Source organism: Tympanuchus pallidicinctus, unplaced genomic scaffold (genome assembly GCF_026119805.1).
Source record: "Tympanuchus pallidicinctus isolate F22 unplaced genomic scaffold, pur_lepc_1.0 scaffold4, whole genome shotgun sequence".
NCBI classification, from domain to species: Eukaryota; Metazoa; Chordata; class Aves; order Galliformes; family Phasianidae; genus Tympanuchus; species Tympanuchus pallidicinctus.
In genome coordinates, this window is record NW_026294758.1 from 12130944 (window position 1) to 12146737 (window position 15794).

General features: G+C 38.9%; 1 protein-coding gene across 6 annotated transcripts in view; it reads right to left on the reverse strand.

The window, feature by feature from the left end:
- The window catches only part of SSBP2 (single stranded DNA binding protein 2), a 171173-nt gene that overhangs the window by 133778 nt on the left and 21601 nt on the right, over positions 1 to 15794 (reverse strand). For all 6 annotated transcript variants that reach the window (XM_052700537.1, XM_052700535.1, XM_052700533.1 and 3 more), the window contains exon 2: positions 88 to 160. In XM_052700537.1, the coding sequence (XP_052556497.1) occupies positions 88 to 160 (73 nt within the window). The remainder of the gene's footprint in view (positions 1 to 87; positions 161 to 15794) is intronic.

Here is a 15794-nt window from a genome sequence, read left to right on the forward strand (position 1 = left end):
TGTTTATTTTAAACCAACACATTTAATTTCACTTGCACACACACTGGACAGATGTGCAAGGGAAAAAAAGAGACAAAGAAAACATACCTCCGATAAAAATGTCTGGGCAGATTTCTGTGCTCCTACATGGAGCAGATATTCATATACGTACAGTGCTAACCTGAAAAACAAACAAACAAAGAGACAGTATTTAAAGTCGTGTACTTGTTCGTTTCGCTTTTTATGAAGATTGGATTTCAACAGGTTTGAGTCGCATGCTATTTCCTTTCAGAAACTACTATGTACCAAAAATGTCAAATCTATTGCTCATAACAGAACTTTTAAACTACACATACAGGTCAATCTGAGCTGAGTTGTTTAAATAGAGGTTAATTAAATATTATTAAAACCTTAAATTACTTAGAGTCAACATTTTTAATGATGTTTGGACAGGTTCCCAGTTAGCTAACTATTGACCTACTGCTGCTCCGTGTTTGCCCACAATACACCACGCTAATTGTAAATACAATATATTCATTTGTACAGCACCACTATTTCTCCAGGACAACTGGAACATGTCAGACTGTTAGCAGGCTTGAACAACATCTCACATTTACTGAAAGAACATGCAAACATCAAGCTGCAGAAGGAAAAGCAATCCTAGAATCCACATTCCTACTGTAGTACAACCACATATCTACTGTAAGAGAACCACACCTCTCAAGTAAACAGATTTTTTAGTTTACTCAAACTTGGGCATCTTTGAGCTCTGATGATACTAGCTATGTAAAAAAGATCTCGTGGCTAAAGAAGGGCTCAGGTCCCACTGGACTTTGGACTGAGAAGGCCACTCCAAAAACCCAAGAAAAGGGAAAGCAAAAGCAGCAAGGCTTCTGTTAACAGAGGCTAGATTTGAGTTAGAAGAGTGAGAAAAGTAGCGCTTCCTATTCTTCAGCTGACTCTCTAGAGAGTCCCCTGTCTACTTGTACATTTAAAGTCTTTCAAAATGAAATCCCATTCGAATGTTTGATTTAATAACGATGCTTAAAAATTGTCTATAAAACATTTCAGTGCAAGGGAAGAAAAGGAAGTCATACTGCATTTCTTTCAAAATTGCTAGCTGAACTGTATTAAAGAAGTACACTCTATTTGTACTTACTTTGTGATATACCACCATTCCTATTTGGAATATTTTACTATTCATATCCTGAAATACATAATTTAACTAAACAAAGCATAGAGGCAGAGAATATGTACTTTTCCTGTTACTGTTCAAAATATTTTGCAATATGAGATAACTGTCATCATGGCACTGACAGAGCAGTAATTATTTCAGTAAACTGTAACAAGTGAATTTTAAAAACGTATGAGTGGATGTTTTCATTAGTTACTTATGCTTCACACATGCAGTACTGCCACCACCGTTACTCTCCAACACTTAGGTGGACATGGATGCACCCTTGTGAGTTCAGCACAGAAGATCTCTCATACTCCAGCCCCCCACCCCAAAAGAACAACCACATCTGGCAAAAAAAAAGCCACTTTCTCTGACTTGATTCTTTCCAGTTCAGCTATCACTCAATTCTTACACATTAAATGGCTGTAGACAAAACCTAAGATCTAAGAAAGATGAAGCACTCTTTCTACAATAGCTAGGATGACTTGAATCCCTACTAACACTTTAAAGCACCTCATTTGTCTTCTGAAATTCCTCTTTTTGTTCTTATCAAAACATGAAGCCTGTAGTCCACATAAAAGGATTTGTGTGATCCCATCCTTTCTACGCCACAAAGGCAAAACAGAAGTAGAAAACCCAGGAGTTTATTGCAGAGACAGCACCTTCTTCAGCCTGCCATCTCTGGAAAGCTTTAGCCAGCACTGCACAGGGACAGTCAAACTGATTAATACTACAAGTCTTAGGCTCCCAAACTTGTGTTGAGCATGGCAGTGACAGGAGAGCCAAGTTCAGGGCCTACCACAGACATACATCAAGCTGGTGGGCGCGTGTCTGATCTAAATGGATCCTTGTCCATCCCTAGCAATTATGCTGTCAGGAAGGCTTCACAGAAGTTAACAGCGTTACAGCTTCATTCAGAAATAAATGCTTTTACCACAGAGATCAAGAGAAAGATACTCATGTTCTACTGCATTAGTTGCAGAAGGAGGATCAATGGAAACTGATTCTCTGAGGAAAGGCAACAAAGAAATCAAAAAAGACGCATCAGAAGGATTAGAAGGGACAGTGACTTTAACTTACCCACAGGAAACACAAGGAGAGTATACAAATGGCCACAAACCAAGTGTGCGAAATTAATGAACTGGTATTACATGTCTCAGCAGAAGACTAAGAAAATAGTAGTGAGTCCACCAGAGGACTGGGGTTTGAAGTGGCATTTTAAAAGACAGTCTTCACCCATTAAGCTGATGTGAGAAACAGTGTAAAGACAGCAAGAAGACATGTTAAATTTTCACATTTGCACACTTGTGATATGAGAAACATAAGTAAAAAATATTTCTGATCAGCTCATCACAATGCTGAAGTAATTCTTCTTGAAGACATGCTGCATGCCAGAGCTCCCCCATCCTGCCAAGGCAGCTAGATCACACACTCATCTAAGACCTGATGATACATTCATTACATTCAAAAAAAGAAAAAAGTTATGTCATTTTGGTGAGCTGTTGTATTTTTCATGAAGTCAATGCTCTTATTTCTTAAGTTATTTACACATTTTACAGAAATATCGACTATATTTTGAAGTGAAGAACCACGTAAGGGGTCCTAATTAACTAATTTTTGCAAGAATATCTCCAAGAAATAAACAGTAACAGCTCTACGTGTGCTGTGCAAATGATGTGTCACATGTCAAGGTGGAAATACACTATTAACTTCAGGAAGGCTTACATCCAAGCTATACAGCTGTATGACCACTGATTAAAATTGGGCAGAAAAATGCTCCCGATTTCAAGTCCAAGGATTACAACACCCAGCTTCCCATAAAAGGCAGTGAAAGATGCAAGCTTCACGAACATGTTCACCTGGTCTATCTTTGGCACTTGGGTGCTCTGAGTCACACTCTCTCCACCGTCCCAGCAAGCCTTCCTGCTGCTTTGTGGGCTACTCATCTGGCTCTTCAGATGAACAGGTGTTGGCTGCCTACAGAAAATACTGCAAGAAGCAAGAACATTCTACCTGCACACCCACATTTCTTGTTTCTGTCTGGTAAACACCTGAACAACTCACAAAAAAAGATAAATCCAAATCTTAGGTGAAATTTCAATGACAACATCTAGTGAGATTCACTGGTGTGGAGGGTGAACCAAAAGTCTGAAGTTATTATCAAAAAGTCTTAGGAAAGAATGCAGGAGAAACACTATTATCTTGATTAACTCTACAAGAAGATGCGTATCAATACAGTTTCAGTCTCTCCGTCTAAGACTGAAGCTCAAGCACCCAGTTTGGTGTACTGCTATTTCTAAGGAGACAAAGAATAGAAGGATGAGGGCCACGTTTTTCTGTCACATCTAAAGCTGAGCTTAGAAGAGCAAGGAACTGCAATAATTTAGCTTCTACTTTCTCTTGTAAGATGTCCAATAAACCTGCGAGAAGTAGGCAACTATTACACACAGCTTCATGCAGTTGAGAAAAAGTATAGTTATTTCCACTGTTTAATTCGCCACATGCCATATCTAAAATATAAGTATTTTAACTGAGAATACAGTTGTGTATAACCATTATCCATACAGTTATAAAATCAATGCGGTAGAGCAAAAGCCTCCAGCTCCCCAGATTTGGCAGTATTTCAAAGCATGATTCAAGTATTGTGCCTCCCCTAACTCCTATGGCAAGCTTACTCTGCATTAAGCAACTGGTGCTCCTTTTTCACTAAGTCTGCAGTGGTGAACTAGTGCACGCTGCAGAAATGTCCTTCTGCCAGCAGCAGCCATTATGCTGACTATATCTGATCGCTGGATGTAAACAGCAAAATAGAACTATCAATTGTTGGAATGTTCTAGGTCTGAGTATCACTCAGACCTAGATTACTTTTAATCTTGTTGCATGTGGAAAGTTCTATCGTAACGCCCTAAAAATAAAAATAAATTGTAATTAAAATCAATGAAAATTAGTAAATCAATACTCATAATTTTTAGTTTGTGTGAAGAAGGATGAGGCAACTGAGTAACATTTAGAAGCTTTTCTACTGAGGAGATCCTAAAAGCTTCTGTTTGTTCCATGAGACTTGCAGTTTTCCAGAATTGGTAGTCTGACCTAGAGAGGGTAGCAGCTTTTTCTCTTCCTTTTGTTTCATAAAGGTATGCAGAAATTGTTTCAAATCTAGAGTGTCCTTGGAGTCTCTCTGACAAAATAACAAAATACATACCTCAGTCTCTGAAATTGTAAACAGCAACACTAAATCTGTATTTTAAATATAACAATTAAAAACATCTCTAATTTGAGGCATCTTGAGCAAACTTGCTTAAATCCATCATTTTAGTAGCTTTAAAGCTCATTCTGGGAAGCTGCTTTTGGTCAGTTTCAACTAATAGCAAGAAGTATCAAATTTTGAGCAATTTGCATGCCATGGCCAAACAACCCATTTTCCACTATTTAATCACAGAAACAGTCATTTCTGCACACATGCATACATACGTATATATTCTTCTAACATCTTTACATATCATAATATCATCTATGTATCGTTTTTACATATTTTTCTGCAGCACCAAGCCAGAGCTTTGCCCAAGAATACGCATGTTTTTCCATTTGCTTGGGCAGGTAGGTCAATTAAAGCGTCAGTGTTGCAGAGGTACCTCAGTGCACACCTTCGTGCATCAGCCCTCCTGGGCGTGCCGTTCCACCTACGTGTGATTTATGTTGTTTGTTTAGCTTGAGGCTCACAGGCTGCTCTTTCAAAATTCTCTAACCATGCCAGTCCGCAGTTTCTCTCCAGCTCAAAAACTACATTTGTGCCAGTGCTGCCTATCCTATCTACAGCATGATCAGTTTTCTTAGAAGTACACACATATTAAGCAAAACACAAACACCGGTCTAAGGAAACAGCATTTCCCAAAGGTGATATCAAACGTTTGTTTAAGTATGTGCCCCTCTTTTTCTGGGAGCTCCTACCACAGCCCTGCAAACACACGGAGCATAATAGTGTGTATACTTGACAGTATTCATACCCACTCATTTCTCCTTCTCTCTGTATACAGCAGGAAGAGTTCTCCCAGCACATGTCCACTTGGGGCTTACGCTCAATGCCTTATCAAACAGGGGCCTCATGTCTTCCATCAGCTTGGTGTCACTTTTGGAATAAGATGATGCTTCCCTGTTTATTCTGGTTTTATAGAAGGAAGACTTCTATCACGGCTCTGGGAAGATGCTCTCAATTCTAGTCACCCTTCTACCTGCTACTTGAAGATACTCCAAAAACATGCTCACTAATGCCGGGCACACCCTCCTTGATTTATATACTGCTTCAAGTGTTAAAAACAGCTGTAGCTTACTAAGTGCCCTTTTATTGAAGAGGTAATAGAAACAATGCTGTTGTGCGTTTTGTTTTCCAATTTACTCATGCACTCAGAACTCACAGATTTTGCAGGATAATTTCATGTCTTACTACTGAATCTCCCATAGATGTCAAGAGTATTAACTGTTTCCAGGAACATGCTAACTTAAGTGCCAGTATACAACTAATTATTGAATTGATAACTGGTATCTGTTGATTTTCTTTCTTTCTTTCTTTCTTTCTTTCTTTCTTTCTTTCTTTCTTTCTTTCTTTCTTTCTTTCTTTCTTTCTTTCTTCCTTTCTTCCTTCCTTTCTTTCTTCCTTCCTTTCTTCCTTCCTTTCTTTTTCTTTCTCTCTTTCTCTCTTTCTCTCTTTCTCTCTCTTTCTTTCTTTCTTTCTTTCTCTTTCTTTCCCTCTTTCTTTCTCTTTCTTTCCCTCTTTCTTTCTCTCTTTCTTTCTCTCTTTCTTTCTTTCTTTTTTTTGTAAGAAATTACATTCTGTGGTGGCATCTGCAGTCTCTCCCAAAAGCATGCATTGCATGGTTTTACATATTCTCATCTGCTAAGGATCTCTTGGTTTGTGCCAAAATGTCACACTGCATAGTGTTCTGCATGTTGCTTTTGTTTGACTCTGGCTGAGCATTTTAGTCTGAGGTTTCAGCTTGTAGAGATTTCTACAGATTTAAAACATCTGAAAAAATAACAAATAATAATAATAATAATAATAATCCACAAGCCAGAGAAGTTGAGGATGCCCCAACCCTGGGGGCAGTCTGGGCAGTTTGATCTATTGGATGGCAACCCTGCCCAGTGCTGGCTCCAACACAAGCCACTCTATGATTCAATGATACTGCAGTACTGTTAAATCTTCTGATGATTTCATATGAAATGGGATAATTTCCACTTCCATTAATTCACAAATTCCCAATCCTTCATAAGAACACAGATTTTCTTGGTGACCTGTAATGTTTCAAATCAAAAGCTTTGTTTTTTTTTTCCCACTTACATTCTGCACACATACACCTCAAAAAGCTTTTCTGCTGAACTTCAGTTTTCCATAAGCAAGGCTTGTGCACTTGAAAATGTCAACTTTTTTCTAGCCTGGCTGGTGTAACAAAATGATACGCTTCCCTTTTAGCCCACTTCTCTTGGTCTGTTCGATATACAGCATTATTCCCACAGAATAGCTATGTGAAAATCATTAAACATCTCTAATGCATTAACAGCTGCAATCATCACAAGTAAGCTTTTACTTTCATTTCCAAATGGCAGATGCAAATGAAGAGTGAAACATGCTGAAACTGACTTTGTATTTTCAGTTTCTTATACAGTTTCCCAGTGTTCCATTCTTTCAGTTTGCTCAGTAGATACTACCTTTTTTTTTTCCTTAAACAAATTATGTGCTTCTGCAGTCTCTTTTTCTCCTTTGCCTCCCCAACCCGATGTCACTGATCTAGAAAGCTGCAACACTCAGACACATCATTTCTGAGGCCATATTACAAAGGGTCCTCTGCTCTTGTGCAGGTTGAAGGATCTGCACCCTCTTCCTTCAGATCCATGGCTCATCTATTCTTCTTTTATTCACATTCCAGTTAAATCATCCCAACTGTTCAGCTTAACTATAAAATATGGGAAATGACAGCTAAAAATGTTAAGTGACAAAACACATTTTAAAATGTAACCTGGGAGAATTCAACACCGTCATAAATACATGAGGTTCCCCACTTCCCAGTAATAAAGGTGCTAACCATGGTCTTCCCTGCTGCTTTCAAATGGGATAGTAACAGATTTCTACATGCTATTTTTTTCCCATGGTATGTAATTTACTACAGTTAAAGAGTTTATAGCAACGCATCCTGCCCTGGCAGTAAGCAGAGCTAACAGCATGGAAATGTCCTAAAGAAAGTCACTGACAGAGAGTAAAGCATCAGCACAGCCTTTAAAAATCTAGAGTTTAAAGCTATACATTTGCCATAGGATTATCACTAGGTGGTACCTGGCCTTGAACCACTTGTTAGGTATGACAAAAGGTTGCTTTAAAAGGCTGGTATCCTCATCCATCTAGGCTGATGCTGATCACAGTAGCACAAAAACTGGGCTTCACTGCTCACCTGCTGCACTAAATAGAAAAATTAATGGGCAGAATGTGCCCAGGCCTTACATATCTTCATCACGCGTGAGGAAAAGTTAAGTTTGCATTTATACACCAGCAGAAAAACAGCAACTGGCTTTTCATTAATCCATCAGTGCCATGTGTAGGCTGCTGAGATCATCACTGCTGAGGCACTGTTTGCCAAAGGCAAGGACTCAGGTTTTTACCAGTTGCTTTCCTAGCTTTTCTCAGGAAATAGAGGGTTGATATCAGTATTAAATATGGTCCTCAACATCATATTATTAAACCCCCTCCTGAAAGCTGGAGCTGAGACAGAGGAAGTTTTATCTCAAGTGAAGTGAAGAAGGGAAAGGTGAGGACTCTAGGTAGTAAGACATCTATAGGACTCGCAGTTCCATCTCCTTCTTAAAGATCAGAACAAAGGCTAGGCAAAAAATTGTGGGGTTTTTTCATTAGAGCACATAATGGCTGAACCCACACAAGTCACTAACAAGCAGCATACTTCTTAAATAGCACATAAAGTTGCTATTAATTACTTCAGCAAAGGTTACATTGTTTTTTTCGCAAATAAACTTAGATGGCAGTGTATCTCAATGGCAAGCTAAAGTGATGGGCATCAGCATCAGAGAATAGAACAGCTGACTTCAAGAAACCACTGGCACACATGAAACACAGGAAAGGAGTAGGGTGAAAAAGATGAAGAGACTAGCATGAAGGAGTTACCTCATGAATATTGAAGGAACCATCCGGGATGAGAAAACTGAGAACAAATTTCCCCCAATATCTATCTAAAAAGTAACAGCAGAGAGTAGTAAGTATGAACAATTACAAAATGACAGCTTCTTGAGAAAGGAGGTCTGAAAGCATCGGAGTACAGCTAGCAGACCTCAGACGCCAGACAAATTCAGAGAACTGGTGGAAAGAGTGTCCTCAAAAACAGATAACCTGAAGAGAAAGTACAATACAATTATAAGGCGATTCAAGCTTTATTAAAAAAAAAAAACAACTCAGTGTCAAATAGCATTGGAAGAAAGACAGGAATTAATACAAAGTAACTATGGCTTCATCAACAATTCCCCACTGATCCAAGAAAAAGAAGGAACACAAAAGAAAATAAAGGCATGCATTAAGGAACAATACAAACATGTAGTGACAAAAGTAGAAAGGCAAAAGTGCCAAATGAGTTTCAGTTACCAAGGACATTTTGATGGAAGCAAGAACAAGCCTCACAACACCAGCAAAGTGGATTTCTACTACTAAATAAAAAACAAAAAGTGCAAAGAAAAGAAAATGCGGAGAAGTCTCTCTGATTGCCTCTTTTCCACCTCTAGAAAGCAACAAAAGTAAGCTGAACTACTTGAAACAACAACAGAAAGGCATATAAAAGACAAAACAAGAGGCAAAAGAACATTATAGTAAGATAGTGGTGTTACAGGCAAGAGGACTGGACAATTCCCTCACTCACGCTCAGACAGGAAACAAAAATGTTCCGAACACAGAAGAGCTACAGGAAGTTGTCTAAAGGAAGCGGGGCACCCAGTGGCAGCACTGGCTGCCAAAGCAGCTCCAAGCCTCCTCAGTGCTACATCACTTCTTGTAGTCTTAGCATCGTCAAGGGCTGCCGCTGACCTGCAAAAGATAGGGCCTGTACTTCTGAGCACCACTGCTTGTATGAGGGATAAATTAAGCTTTTTCTAAAGCCCTTAACCCAGTTCAGAATTGCTTTATTTGTTTGAGAAGCTGCATCACTTCTTTTGAACGCTTTGGACTCCAGAGCTGCAGATGACACAACAACAACTATGACACTGACTTTCACGGAGTTCTTTACTTCTTCCTATGTCAGTTTATCTGCATAGGCCAGGAGCACTGCAAGTCTGCTTAATGGCTTATGGGATGGTGCTGGCTCAGTCAACACCTGCCTGTCGAGGACGCTTAGAGAAGCAGTCTTCAAGGGTGTGCTGTTTAGTTTCAGGACTCAAAACTTGGGGTCCAGTAAGATAACCTATCTGACTGAATCATAAAGTTTCCCTTTCAAAACAATGAACTGCTATGCTGATCACTGGGAATGGACCCTTGTCTTCCAAGTCTGCTCCTCACAATAGGCAAGAAGTCCTGCGCTGAAAGAATTCAAGGCATTTCTCTAAAAGAGAAAAGCAAAACAGTAGCCAATCACAACCAAAAGCATATAAACAGAAGCTCATAGGACACATACATCAATCCTCCAAAGCCCCATGCGCAGTATTTCTCCTTAAATCACTGCCATACCCATCCCTGGGTCAGCTGCATGAAATTAAGTACTGCCAGACACAGTAATCATCTGTCACTGGGCTGCCAACCCTGCTACACCTGTCTGCTGAGTTCTCACACATCTGGATAACCTGCTACAAAGTTTCCAGCATTTGCCTGCAGTTTCTTCTGCTGGCTGATGTAAACATGCTGAATAGGCAGCTGGAGGTGTTCTCCTGCTGCTCTCCAAACTGGACTGGAGCCAAGAAGGATTATACAAGACCCCCAGCTTACTCAACATTTCCACTCAGCCACTACAGCAGATAAGCTCAAGCACCCAGCTGCAGGCTAGGGCTCATGCACGACAGGTTTGCTGAACGTCAACTCCTCTCTCAACATGCTCAGGGAAATTGCTAACCAAACGCACGTATTTTGAAACTTGCAGATAATCCACTTGGACTCTAAAGGGGAATTTACTGGAAATACTTTCTTTTGAAATGTATGTCATTAAAAAATACTGGTTTCAATTTCTTATGAAAAAATTTTACAGGAAGATGCTTTCCAAACAGAAAGAATTTTATCCATAGAAAGAAGGTACTTGAAAATCAGACTAAGTGTTGCAACAAAGGAAACCAAAACAAAACAGCAACAATAAAATCCTAAACTTGTGAAGTTATCCTAAAAACACTGGACCAGAAGTCTAGAAGATTTCAATACTGAGCCTCAAATTGCTGATGCTTGTTGGTCTTCAAAGGGAAGAAACCAGATGCTAGACAGTAGGAGTGAAAGTATCTGATTCCACACTCATGGCTGACATCAGGTTAAAGAAGAACGATAAAGCGCTGTATTTTCTCAAAATTTTCTCGGAAGAGAAAACAAGTAAACTATTTCTCAGACAAATTCTGCCTGACCACTTCTTGTTTCTAAACTCAAATTTAAAGGATAGGGGCATAAAAAAATTACAGTCCTGCACAGGACACACTTCAGGCTGATTATTTTACTCTCACAAGCTATGAATACATTTCTGTACAATTCAGAAGAGGTTACCTTACATTCCATTCTTCTGTGTGCCCAGGTCCCCAAATTATATTTCCACAGTTCTGTAAGCAGGCATTACCAGAACTACTAAAATCAGAATTGTCTTTCGATGGCATAAACCAGTTCAGTCTTCAAGTTAACATTACGGACTTCTCACAAGTAGGAATGTCAGGAAAGACAACACGTCAGCCAGCTTTGCCAATATTACTGCTGAGATGCAATGGCAGCATGGGCAGCATGTGCCCAAAGCAGGATAGTGACCAGTCAAATGATAGATTTCAACAGGCAAAGGTGCTAAAGCATGGCACTGGTTCCAGAAAAGGGAAACAAAACAAAACAAGACAAAAAAAAAAGAAGAAGAAAAAAAGAAACATCAAAACCATATGGGGTTCTTGGAAATGAAACAGTTCATGTTTCCAGAAGTCACCACTGAGGCTTATGCTTCATAGGCTGATGCACCTCAATGCTGCATACCTAATTAATAAAGCCGGATGGATGTGGGGGCAAATCTTGAAGTCACTAGTGCTCATAGAGGCTACAAACTCATGCCATTTACAGCCAGCAAAGCAGTACTTATTACTGTTTTCTTACCATAATCAAAAAAATAGTGAAGATGTCCTAGTGAATCCAAGGTTTACGATTAAGAAATGCTGATGAGTATTCTGCAAAAACTTTGGGCTTGCAAGATTTTTAGAACACATTTACCAAAATATGATCAGTGGCATTTCACCTAAACATGCCCTGTAACAATAGTGCAAAATAAATTTGACAATCAAAATGCACTTAGAAATGCTTTACTGAATGTAAATACTACTTTGCCTTGCTCAAGTTCAGACTACTAAGGAGTATTTTTAATTTCTTCTCAGTGTCATTTTAAAGAATTTTGACCAAACTACTTGTGAGCATAGGAAAAATGATTAAAGACTTACACAACTTTCATGTTTTTCATTTGACAATTAAATACAAATATTGATATTCAGCAAATATTTGCATTTGAGAGGCTGTTTACACACTATTTGAAACAGACTTGAGTTATTTATATGGCATTAAATAGATCTGATGTCAAACTACAAAACTACATGCACACACACTGCAATGGTTATGCTGCTACTCCATCCTTCATTCATTCCATCATCATTTCTTCAATCTACCCGTTTGTTACCAGAAAAAAAAAAACAACAACACACATATAATCTTTGTTTACTCTGGAAACTCTCAAGAGCACTTTTCAACATAAGCAGTTATCTGCTCTGCATGTGAGAACTACAGATACCAGAGTAAGAACTCTGCCTTGCTCAGTTTTATCCTAAACAAGACTCATACCTGCCGAGCAAAAGGAAAAGAAGCATTTTATATGAATGTCTTTCCCAGGCTACTAATGTTATCAGAAACAAACAAATCAAAGAATCAAAAAAAAAAAAAAAAAAAAAAAAAAAAAGGAGGCATGGAAAAAAGGTTTTAAGACTTCTCCAAATATATTTTGCCTGCTGCCTCAAGGATCAGCTGGTTCAGTCCTGTTTTCATACATCCCTTCCAAAGCACATGAGTTATTATTCCATTATGCCCTGGAAGCAGGGGACCTGATGTGTTTAGAGATTTCCCTGTGCAATAAGCTATCATCACCAATCTGTCTCAACCCCCAGACCAACAATCACTTGGTTCTGACTAGGGCATCAAGGCTTCACCTTGTAACAAACAGAAAAGTTAATATCAGAAGAGAAACTACAAGTATGTAAAACTTTCTCTATAGAGCTATCCCGGTGACAAAAGAAGGGAGGTAAATGCAACAGAAGAAACAACAGTGGGATAGCACCATGTTATGGTATCTCCTCTTCTGTTCAACAGTAGTGGACTTTCCTTCCCAAAGAAACACAGATACAGGCCTTCCCAAAAGGCTGAAGTTTCTTAATCTGCGTCAGGGTTAGAAAAGACAAGCCAGCAGATGAACTCTGCTTGAAATGAATGACAGCAAGCAGTTACCATTAGAGAAAAAACGGTGGGGCCACCTCCCCCATGACCAAAACAAAAAACTTCAGGATATCTCCTCTTTCTCACTGGGTGTGATGTGAAGCACATCTCCAGAAGTTTCCGTCCTCAAAAGGGAAAAATTAAAAACATGTTCACAAGACAGAGCACGAATATATACACAAGTCTTGCATTAAAACCATGAACAAAAAAAACCCTTCCCGTTTAAACACAAATTAATTCATGTCAGTAATACTTCTTTTTTTTTCCTTTTCATTTTCTAAATAAGATTGGACTAAATACTGCACTCAAGTTACAAAACACTGTTTTAAATTACTGATGCTCAACTTGATCCTGCAGGTATTTAAAAAGCAAAACACTTCATTTTCCAAATTTCCTCTTATTAGTATGTTACAAAGAGACAGCTTGTCAGCACAGCACCAGACTTTCACAGCCCTGCATTTTGCTGTCACCTTGAAAACCTTCCGCTGCCTCATTCCCTTCCCAGCAGGGTTTCACTGGAGGGCTACAGCCAAGGGATGATATTATACATTAAGGTATTTATAAATGTGCATGACGTATTACATTTTTAATGCATGTTTTAACAAATGGTCATTTCTTACGGACTTTAGTGCAACAGTTAGACAAAACGCTGCCTCCAACACCTTCTACTGTGCTTACTGCTATACATAATACACTCTATTCATGCCTGTAACCTGTTTAATAACAGACATTAATTATTTATTTGCCCTCTATAAACAATTTATAAATATACCCTAACCATTAAGTGTGACTACTATGGCTTTACAGAGATGCTTATTTCCACAACAAAACATTCTACAGTACTTTAACTGTTGCATTTAAGAAGTAAGCCCTGCTTACAAAAAAAACTTAATACACTAAAGAACGTAACAGTAATATGCATTTTGTGATATAAAACCCTAATGAAATAGCACAGCAATTCCTTTATCTCTGAGTTCAGCAATATGCAATGGAATTTACAAAAACGTATGTGAGTTGGTTAAGATTTCACTGTAAATGAAACTAGAATCCTGCTTAGGTACAATAAAATATTATCCCTCTGTCAGGCTGCTATCAGATAAATTCAGTTTTCCACTTAGGACATCTAAACTACCCAATTCTGAGAGAAAACAAGCTGCTACAGAGACAGGCAGCCACACCAACGAACTGAAGGTAAATTTTATCACCAATTTCTCAGCAGCAGCTAGCCCATGTGCTAAGTTCTTCTGAAAATCCCACTCTCCAGTTGCATGATCTGCACAAGCTACTCCAGGTAGCAGCTAAGATGACAGGTTGCTGCCCATACGTTATTTATAGAACTCACGTGCACCTTCTTCACATCCACACTGAACTAACAACACCAGTGCTTCTTACCCCAGCACTTCCCAGCTCCTCAGTGACCCTCCAGGCAACAGCCCTGCACACTTAGAATCATCATTCTCCACTTCAGGTGTGGGTTGAGGGGGTATCAGAACTATGCTAGTTCCTCAGACCACCCCAGCCAAAGGTCCCCAAAATCTCCTTGATTGACAGTATGAAAATCTTAGGAATAGTATGTGTTTCATTACTCCCTCGTTTGGGAAGAAAAAAAGAGAATTAAATGTAGATGCTGAAATTGGTACTTATGTTATCACTCCTGCAGGGTAGTTAACGCTCTATATATTCTGCCATCAGTAATTCATTTACTATGTGCAGGGTGCTCTGTTGACTCCTGGCCAGCCCTCACTACTAACATTTTTCTTCTCATGTAAGAACTACATGAAATTTAAAGCAAATACATACCGTGCAGCAAAAAAATGTAAGACAAATTCCTTAACAACAAAACAAATACTTTTGTTAAGTTCTCAAATCTGTTCTCTGCACCTCACTTCCCTGGGATTCTTCTCCAGCTCAGTGAGTGAGTAATCAACCACAGCTTTACGACAGTGCCTAAACTTGTGGTTTTGGCCTTTTTGTTTTGTTGAACTTAGAATTCTCCTTACAACAAAAAAATCTTTCTTGAGTCATATTAGGACATCTAATGTGAGGATGTTAAGATGTTAACTTCTAACACAGGAATCACTGGTGAGTAGGCTTACAGAGCACTCTGCCTATCTTCGATAGCACAATCTGCCAGAGAACACAGCAACAAACTACAAGCAAATGCCAAAAATTCCCCACCGCCACCCTGGTATCAGAAAGAATACAGCACAGCTTCTTAACTCCTTGTTCCCAGCAGTCTGGATTCATTCAGGAAAAATACATAGCACTAGGGGAAAATAAAACACAAAACAAAGGCCCAGAGCACAAAATTAATTCATGGAGCTCAAAATTACTCATCTATTTTATGTCAATTAGAAACTATAAATCATATCCAAGGCTGCTCTTTGTGCATGTGAAAAATGCCTGTCTTAAATAATAAAATGTCCTTTTCAGATCTAAATTACGTCTTCTATACCATCTCACAACACAAAAGCAGGGAACAGTGAGGGAAAAAAAGTTCTTGTGCATATAAAGTTCACATGAAAGCTGACAAAGGAGCGACTACATAATCTGAATAACGGAGAAAACAAGTCTATATTTCATAAGGAAGAAGACCACCACACCTAAGGTGTTTTTCTGTTTGGTTGGTTGGTTTTTTAAGTGTATGGAGTTTTTGTTGTTGTTTGTTTGTTTTTTAAAGCACTGTTTCTTTAGATATGTGAGGAAAAAAGAAAAGCAAGCAAACACTGAAGGCAGTACACATGTGTCTTCAGGTAAGAGTAAAGCGCAAGGAGGACAGAGAAAAATAACCAGTGATACGTAACATTACATAGAATCATATTTCAGCCAAGAGAGCGAGCCAGACATGGACAGAGGTACCAGATGAAGGTTCAGACATTTACAGCAGCAGAGAGGAAAACAGCACGAATGTTCTGACAGCACTGGGTGCAATCAGGAATTGGGCCACAAGCAGATGGCTGGCAG